At 41.3% G+C, this 10,096-nt stretch overlaps 1 protein-coding gene across 1 annotated transcript; it reads left to right on the forward strand.

Annotated features, from left to right (window-relative positions):
* Positions 1-1,304: 1,304 nt before the first annotated feature.
* On the forward strand, positions 1,305-9,592 carry LOC147887156 (uncharacterized). The gene is made up of 6 exons (XM_087394235.1): positions 1,305-1,470; positions 1,599-1,681; positions 8,047-8,386; positions 8,465-8,591; positions 9,120-9,258; positions 9,533-9,592. The coding sequence occupies exons 1-6, from the start codon at positions 1,305-1,307 to the stop codon at positions 9,590-9,592; spliced, it is 915 nt and encodes a 304-aa protein (XP_087250361.1).
* Positions 9,593-10,096: the final 504 nt, after the last annotated feature.

Raw genomic sequence — 10,096 nt, forward strand, 5'->3', positions numbered from 1 at the left:
GCAATTTGAACTATCGATGAAGATAGAATTGTAATATATAATCCAATCTGTAACAAGGCTTGTGGAAAATGATGTCAGGAATAGCCAAGAGGCTTTACAAGGCTTGAAATAATGTGCACAATGCAAAATAGCCAAATAGGCTTTACAATGATGGCATGTGTATGTGAAATCAAATCATGTGCTATCTGCCCACTAATTAGTTGGTCAAACCTCTGAACACTCTGAAGTCTACTCATTGAACTGTGGAACGTCAGGTGTCAGATAATGTTATGATGTGAAACTGCATGTGAGTGAAGGAACTGACTCCAAGTAGGAACTATTTAGGAATTTTTCGGCATGGCTTCGAATGGCTGCTTTGGAGTTGTCTCCGCTATGGATGATCTAATATACTCTAAACTAGATCTAGATCAACTGTCAAGCAATGAAAAAGCAACAAATAATTCATTTTCTTTGTTTGTTTTAGCTGTTGGATTAGATGCATTGATGTAGAGACTGATGTGCGTGAAAGAAGTGGATTTGTCTCATTGAGGCCCAAAATAGTGCGATACTTGAACCAAAATGTGTGTGACGTGACAAGCACGTAGAACATAAAAAATCGAGCGTTTTTTCTTTTTGGAGCGCCCTTAAATTCTTATTGGATCAGGAGATACGGCTTGATCTAGGTGGAGGGGCAAAAAAGGGTGCAAAATGATGATGTGGCACTCATGGTCACATACAAGGGTGTGCCTGCCAAGAGCTGTGGCTATGGAGCACTGCTAAGGGGGTACACATGCAGTGTGGTAGTGTGAGGTGATTGTGCCTGGCAGGGGGTCAGTGCCAGGTGGCAGATGCTGAGTTGGCACAGCTGAGGTGGCAATGTTGACTGGACTTGATGATGGTGACATGGCAATGATGACATGGCAAGTGTTGATGGGGCTTTGTTGAGTCAGCAAATGACATAGTAGATAAGCTTGCCATGTAGCACATTTCTCCAAGAGCTTACCTATTGGTAGCTTGCCATGTAGCACATTTCTCTAGGAGCTTACATTTCTCCAGGAGCTTACCTACTGGTAGGATAAGATTTGCCACATGGACAACGATGAGAATGAGATAGGGTGATGTGGCACCCGCGGTCTAATTGGTTGATGTGGCAACCATGCCATGTGTTAGTTTTGAGCCAAGATTCAATAGATAGGCATAAGGCCATGTATCGCTCGCTGACTTACCAGAATCTTTTCCAGATGCTTCGCAATCTTTGTAGATTCTGTCCTTTGGAGGATTTTTGTCGTTGCTGTCGTTTGATGCTGTGAAGGATGGTGAGGTCAATGGAGGTTGTTATGTGTGCGGAAGTTCATTTGAATGCTTGCAGAGCCGCCTACGTGAGCTATGGAGGTGCTGGCTGTCCGGTCGAAGCCTGTGGAGCAGTCAGCATGGGAGTCATTGAAAGCGTGGTCTCTGTTGCAGTATTGCATGCTCTTGCTGGAGTTGTCTGTAGGTAGATGCAATTGGAGGGCCATCTCATTGGTTTGGTCGTTGGAGCGTTGCCAGTGGTTGGCAAGGAGAGCTCTCGTTGGAGTCGCCCTTGTAGTTGTAATCATTATTGCCATGCTGTGGGAAAGTGGCTGTGAAGCTGGACATCGGCGTTGAGGGTGCAGGCTCATTTGTAGGATCGCTGGAGGTTGTGCAGCTACTGGTCGTCATTGTAGGAGTGTGTGTGGAGGTTGGTCCGATGAGCCAGTGCTGGCAAGCTGGTCGATGGAGAGCTGTGCATACGCCATGAGGCTAGAGAGCCTTGTAGAATAGGCCATTATGGAGATGGAGCCAGCCTGTTATGGAGTCATGAACTGGCAGAAGTCCTTGGAGCCATCCCAACCGCTGATGTTGAAGGCATAATAATTGACGCCCGTGGAGTTTTTGACGTCCGTTGCGTAGGCGGCCGATGGGAGACGATGCTGTGGAGACTGGCTATCCACTTAGGAGCCATGGGCTAGATTCATTTTAGGTGGGAGCTTGACGTATGGAGTCCATCATTTGTGATGGGATCTAGAGACCGCGGGAGTTGGAGCCGCGTGAGGTAAGGTTGGAGCTTCAGCTTATGTCTATGGGAGCCTCAGCCTATGTCGATGGGAGCCTTAAATGCTCTCCTTAGAGCTTTGTGAGGCTAAGTCCATTGAAGCATGCTGAGATCTTGATTACAACTGCATAGCTGAAGGTCATAGGTAGTTGAAGAGGTCACGGGGTCTCTGGAATCACTGAAATCTCTCTCTCTCTCTCTCTCTCTCTCTCTCTCTCACACACACACACACACACACAAGATTATGAAGAAATTGCTCTCTTTCTCTCGAATCTCTCAAGCAAGAACAAGAGGATTATGCCTCTCTCTCTCTCTCTCTCACACACACACACACACACACACACACAATGGAATATTTCAACCAAGAAATCTCTCAAGGAATAATGAATCGAATGGAAGGAGATTAACGGAAATATCTCAACCTCAAATGGACGGAAATTCTTCACTCAACACAAAAGAATGAAACATGGGCTCGCAATCACTCAAGAACTCTCAAACTCTCAAAGTCTCCAATCACTCTCACAGCTCTCAAGGATCACAAAGCCTTTTCAAAAGGCAAGGGAGCTCTGATACGATGATAAAATATGAAGAGGGGAGAGGAGAAGAGTGGAGATGAGGAGAGAAGGCATAGCTAGAGAGCACACCACAAATGACTAACTGTACACTAGATTTAGCTGAAAATGTAGAATATATACAATTAGGGTTAGGGCATCTAACCCTTTCTTTATAGCACTCTATGTGTTAGTTCTATGCACAATGTCAACGATGTTGAGATGGTTTCTCAACAGGGAGGTTGAAGTGGACAAAGAGAGAGAGAGAGAGAGAGAGAGAGAGAGCACAACTAGCCCCCTCCCCCCCAGCAACACTTCACCTCCCCCCCCCTTGCCCCCAACAACACTTCAACCCCAACCCCCCCCCCCCCCCCCTCCTTCTCTCCTCTCCTCCAACCTTGCAACTACCCCTCTCCCTCTCCTCCTCCTTTCTCCTCTCTCGTCCCCATCCACATGCTCTTACACCTTCCTTCTCTTCCACTCCTATGCTTCCCTTAAACCCTTGCCCTGTTAGATTAGTTCCTCAACCCTTGGCCTCCAAGACCATATGACCGAGATGAGTTCTCCACCATGTACTCTACTCTGAACCATGTACTCTAGTCTGAACCCTAGATCCCCCTCCTAACCTTGAGTGTCCTTTTAGCCTTGAGACTCCTTCTGAACCCTGAAACCCCTTTTGAACCCTGAAACCCTTGAAACCCCTTTTGAACCCTGGAACCTCCTTTTAAACCTTAAAACCACCAAGGAGGCAAGAGCCTTCATTACCCCAACCATATTGATGAATGTTCCTTTCACACAAGCATGCATGATATTTGCTTCCCACACTTGAGCCTATGTCTCTCACTAGAATGTGACGGTCCTAAGCTACACTTATACTATAAACAACGACACCAATATATATGTAGGTGACAAAAAACCTTGAAACCATGGACACCTCATCTTGTAGAAGCCATGGGACAGAGCCAACACATGGTCACATTACTTTGCATTTGTAGCAGTTCGATTTTTATGCATGTCCGGCCAACCCATGTCTCTTTGCATTAATCAGGGGGAGGGACAAAGTGCTGGTAACTTTGTATGTGGATGATCTCATAACATGAGCAATGAGAAACTCATAGCTGAAGTGAAAGTTTAGTTGTTTTGTAGGCTAAAAATTCTTGGACAGATGCATTTTTTCTTGATGTAGAGGTCATCAAGGAAGGCGATGACACATGGATGTTGGAGCGTCATTAAGTTTTAGACATGTTGGCAAACTATGGCATGACAACATGCAAGTGGGCCATTGGATCAGAATGCTAAATTGTCAGCACATGTGGGTGATGAGATTGAGCATTTGAACATGTAAATAATAATGCTAGGTAGCCTGATTTATCTTCCCAATACAAGACCGGATCTCCATTATGCAATCGGTGTTGTTAGTCAATTTATGTAGTCACCCAAGAAGCTTCACTTGGGTGTATTTATTAGGATGATCAAGCATATGCTTGGATATGGTTTGCACTATAGGGATGATGTAGAGCCGAAGCTTTATACATACACATATGGCAATTGGGCACGTAGTGTAAATGATCAAAGAGCCACTTCAGGGTATGCATTCAGTCAACTTGCAAAAGCTACAGTGTCATAGATGTTGAAGAAGCAGTTGACCATTGCTTTGTCATCTACAGAGGGGCAATAGTTGCGGCATGTGAGGCCTTCTAGTTATGTAGCCTTCTAGAATAAAATTGCTATGATGTGTGGATCCTATTCCATTGTACTGTGATAATATTAGCAGCATCATGTTCTTGCTAATGACGTAGTGTTTCATGCTCGCATGAAACACATAGAGGTCCACTACCATTTCATTAGTGAGAAGGTGCTCAATGGAGACATAGACCTACAGCATGTGTCTATAAAGAAATAAGTTGTAGATGTATTCACTAAGTCCTTGCCCTGAGAGAAGCTGGAGTAGATTCAACAGGCTATGGGAGTACATAGCTTGAGTGATGCAAGCTCATGCAATTACCCCTCAAGAGGTGCACTATTGAGAAACCCTCGAGAATTACCCTCCTTTTGAATGCACATGGTATACTAAAATTTTGTGAGGTGAACCCCTCGAGAATTACCCTCTTCATAACTTGAGCTTGAGGGGGAGTGTTGATATGTGTGGTGCACATGATACCAGAGTCTATCAACCAACTCATCATGGATAGGCAAGGTCAATGTGCATGGTAAGAAGCGAGTCACGCATCACACTCCTACCATTCATAATAGATGAGATTGTGGTATGTGGCATAGTATATAAGCCACACTTAGTCTTTTTCATCATAGCATGGTCGGGGTAATAGAGAAGGACCAAGAAGCTCCCTTTCACCATTGTGTTTGCACGTGTGTGTTCTCTCTTTCTCTCTCTCTCTCTCTCACACTCTCTCTCTAATGGACAAGCCGAGTCAACTAATAATACTATGAAAAAAGAAATTTCATTGTCATTGTGAGCACACATAGGCAAGATTGGGATACCAAATTGCACGCTGCATTATGGGCTTATCAAATGACATACAAGGTCACCACTAATCTGAACCCCTTTCTAGATGGCATTTGGCATCGAAGCAATGGGACCTTTGGAATTCCTAGTTCCAAGCCTTAGGGTTATAGCTGAGCATCTATTTGGGAAACCTGCAACAATTAAGCGACGATCACACCAGCTAATGGAGATGGATAATCGTTGCATTCGAGCATCATTGTCTCAATAGGTTATTCAAAGACACAAAAAGGCTTGGCATGATTGGTGTACTATTAAGAAGAAACTAAAAAAGAAATATTAGTGTTGTTTTATAATACCAAGCACAAGGACCATTAAAGAAAATTTTGAAACTCAGGTGAAATGGACCCTACCGACTCAGTGAGTTCTTTGACAATGGAATTGTATAGTTGGAAGACTTGTAGGGCCAGGTAATCTCAGCTCTTTAACAAAATCTGAAGTAAAGCCCTACTGGCTATCTTCTTGCCTGGATATAGTGGTTAGACCAAAACCACATTTGGGGACACCAAAGGGAAAGTAAGGCCTTAACTTGGCAATAATGGAACTTTATCTCATGAAACAAACTAGAAGTTCACTTCAATCGAGGAATACATTAATGCAATGATGCATCTAGTCATTTGGGCATGGAGACTTAGGTGAATGTTGAAATATCTACCTGTAGTTTTCTACAATGCTCTGCATCAACTATTGAATCCACAAGTGACGATTTTATTTGGGCAACTTGCAACTTTGTTCTTAATGTCTTGATAGCTACTCGTGGCATGACATTCTCCTAGCACCGCTTGTCATCTTTAGCCTTGTCTATTGCACTATGGCCATGTTGATCTCCAAAGTCCAAACTTGCCTGGTCGAGCTGCCTTTGTAGCATCCAACATATTACGATTGTTCACCACCTCAAGCATTGTGTACATCACAGACGGTGTGCCATGGCCACTTGAAAACATTTCAGATCATGGAAATAGCCTGATTCTAGGGGTACTCTGAATATTTTCAATGACTACTATGGCTTTGGAGGGGTCAGCCAGAAAGACTTAGCTTTTTTTGATTGACTTTACATTGGAGGTTGTCCTATTATTCAATTGTTCAAACCACACTTTCTACAAATGCAGCCCAATTCACAGTGTAATCATCCTTGCTGGTTTCATTTCTTGCATCCTTGCAATGATCAAGGGAAGAACCCCTCACAAATGCAACCCCAATTGGTTATTGGTGGGAGCCTCGTGGTAGACCTGATAATGCAACTCTATAGCTCCTTGTAGAAGGTTGGGGTCACGAATTCATTTGGACTTAATTCTATATTCCTTTGGATTTCTAGGCTCATTGAACACAGTGAGCCACTCTTGCTTTGGCAAGTCCACATCTATCAAATTTTGTGGGTTCTTGCTAGTTATACTGAGGCCATAATTCTCATGAAAATCTTTAATTATACGACAGAACCTCCTAGGTACAAGCTTAGTGGTTGAGCTTGACATTTGTATGAGGTGACTGGTACAAGGACAAATTAAGCACAAGCCAAGAGCAAGAGATAATGATCTAGCATGCAAGTCTCTTGCAATGATGTAGACGTGTAGACAGCAAATAAGCTTTCACACTCTTGAATCAAGCAAGAAACTTTTTTACATGCATACTTGTTCTCCTAGCAATAGGTAGGAAAGCAAGGTCAAGCAATACTTATAGAAGTCATGGTGTCCACAATGTAGTAAAATGAGCTATAGCACTCGAGAGAGCGAGTTGGTCATAAAGGAGGTAGTTACAATTGTATGAGTGGCCATCATGTTGTGAAAGTGTGAGTTGGACTAGGCACATTAGGAAAAAAGGAGCTCATTTTGGGGCCTTTTGGCCAAAATGAAAAATAGCTCTCAACCAATGGCGATAGAGCCAACGTAACATGGGGAAATTATAAAAATTTTGGATTGTATCTGGATTGTCAGAGCAAGAAAGAATATTTTATTCATGTACAACTATCAATAAAAAATAAAAAATTTGGTCGAGCTACTGACACGATTCTACTATTTGACAATGTCTTATTCAAAATACATCACCAACTGAAATGTGCTTTCCCCCCAAACTACTCTCTCCTCCCAAATTACTCTTCCTGCTCTCTCTCTCTCTCTCTCTCTCTCTCTCTCTCTCTCTCTCTCTCTCTCTCTCTCTCTCTCTCTCTCTCTCTCTCTCTCTCTCTCTGTTACCTCCTCATATACATTCCTTCAACCTGTAGATTGGGTTTCTTTCTGCAAGTTTTGGGTGGCGATGGCAAACTAGAACTTGAAGTACCTCTAGGAGCAAGGTACAAGAGCAAGCTCTTTTCTTTGTCAATCTCTCTCTTTGAATCTAATCTATGTTGTGCAAAACTATGTGTTTATCAAAATGTTGCAGACTAGAATATAACTTTTGCAAGTTTTTTGTGGTTATGGCAAATGATTGTTAGGACCTTGCTCTTTGAGAAGCTTTCTTTATCAAAATGTCAAGGAGCATGGTACAACAGTGGGCTCTTTGTTTTTTCAATCTCTCTTTTTGAGATTTAAGATGTGAAAGTGTTAAGTTGGACAATATTCTTTCAGTTTTTGGTGAGGAACAAGAGTGTATTTATAAAGATGCTGTAGAATGGAATATAGATTCTGAAAGTTTTTAATGGGGACGACAACACAATCACTAGTCTTAGTTTTTTAGGAAGCTTTGTTGATCATAACATTGAAGCACAAGGTACGCGAACGATGTCATTGCTTTATCAATCTCGCTCTTTGATAATATTCTTAAAGTTTTGAATAAGAAGATAGTGATTATGCAAGACTAGAGTATAATGTGTGCTCTTTGATATGTCCATTGAGTTTTCAGGTGTTCAAGTAAAAGTTTGGATACTAGTCTCAATCGCATGCATCGATAATTAGAACCATTCTTGTGCCAAACATCATGTTGATCAGACTATTGAGGACGAAGGTATAGAAGTGAGCTCCCTCACTCATCGACCTCTTTCCTCTATATCTTCCATAGATGTTGCCAACAAGGTTACTGTGGATGGCTCCTTACAAAGAATGACTGTTTCAAAAGGAAGTTGGGTGCTCATGCAACCAAACAGTTCAAGGAAGAAGCCACGTTCAAGTGATCTCTTTTTGGCATCTTGGAAGGGTAGGGTGAAAGGTTTTAGAACCAAGGAGGGGATGAAATCAATAAAGGAAATATTGTTTCAACATGTGTACATGCATAGAGAGCTAGTGTTGCGAGAGAATTATCCAATTTATCTTCCACAACACAGGCCAAATTGTAAGTGACTTCATTAAAAATTTATATTTCATAATCGGAGAATTTTCTAAACCTCAATGTCTTTATTTTTATATTCAGATATATATCCTTCATCTTATGAGCAATGGCAGCCTACCGAATGCATTTTAGGATTCGTGAATGTGTTACATGGGTCCATAGGAAAGTTGCAATATCAAAGTAGATCGGCAGCACAGTTAGCTCAGTCATCACGAGTCTTATTCTATGATCATTTTTACCAACTATTGGATAAAGACAACACACATGGTGTGTTGAAGAAACTAGCTCTCCTAGCATGGAATACCATTGATTGGCCAATTCCTCATGGTGTTGTAACAGAGTCATATAGAGCCAAGTTATTTTCAGAAGTACAATGATCCTTATGGCCAGGGATTGCTAGTAGATTTAACAAAACAACTATTTGCATGCCAATAACAGTCTTTGTAGATCTATTCAATAAATTTTCTATCAATATTTGCAAGACAATGCTCACTTATACTGCAAATGGTGTTGAAAGAATTTTTGACTTCTTACATTATTTTTGGGACATGATAACATCCAACCAAGTATACTATGAGGTTGTGCACAACTCCATTAAACTTAAGTACATGACTGCCAATCAAAATTTCATATTAACATTTTACTATAAATGCAATAGAATGATTGGGAACCAATTGGTTCCAATGGATCAAGATTTGAACTCTTTTGGTTCTGAGAATGAAGCACTCCATATCACCATTAACAAGAATAACAATTTATTGCAAATTATATCACTCAGAGCATGCTGCACACTCGCTCAATTACTCCACGACATTCAGGTGGAGATAGAGGGTAGTATTGTAGAAAGATTCTCATTCATTCTGAATAACAAGAAGGTAAACAAAGATTTGAATATGACTCAATGTTTTTTATTTATTCTTGAACGAATCATTGATTAACACTACATGTTGACATGTATTACAGCGAAGGGAAATGAGAATTCTATGTAGAGATCTCCCAAATGGAATTATTGAGATAATTCAAAATTCATGATTATAGGTACAAAATGATTATTTACATAGTATACAATTGTGAGGCAATGGATAAAAATTATACATTATATTGTCAAACAAACTGATGATTCTCAGACAATCAGTGCCATTCAAGCAGGTGGATGCTATGATTCTTAGACAACCAGTGCTGTTCAGGCGATGGTGGATGATCCTATGAAGAAGCTTGACTAAGGAGCTTCTGTTGTGCCTTTTCCTCATCCACCACCTTCTCTTCCATGTTTTGATCTTGCCTTCGCTCTAGTAGTTGAACCTTTCTAGGCTCATATTGGTGGAATCGGAGAAGCTTTACTATAGTTTTGGCTCTAAAGTTACAGCCATAATCAGCAATGTAACTATATTTTTTATCATTTACAAACAACAATGGAGAATCAATTTCTTTGGCATTGTAACAATTTGTCATTAAAAGTTTGTAATAGATACATCCATATTCATGAGTCAAGTCTCTCTCTCTCTCTCTCTCTCTCTCTCTCTCTCTCTCTCTCTCTCTCTCTTTATGGATTACAAACTGGAGTCTCGTATATAGATGAATTTCATTAAACGCCGTTATGCATTTCAAACTTCCAAGAGTACAATGTGCCTCAACTCAACTAGGAGGCTCTGAAGTTTGTAAAGGATTCTTAGGTCCAACATCAGTAATGGATGGGGAAGGGGCTCATGATGC

Source organism: Dipteris shenzhenensis, chromosome 23 (assembly GCF_047967505.1).
Source record: "Dipteris shenzhenensis isolate YYH24624 ecotype China chromosome 23, Dip_SZ_1.0, whole genome shotgun sequence".
NCBI lineage: Eukaryota > Viridiplantae > Streptophyta > Polypodiopsida > Gleicheniales > Dipteridaceae > Dipteris > Dipteris shenzhenensis.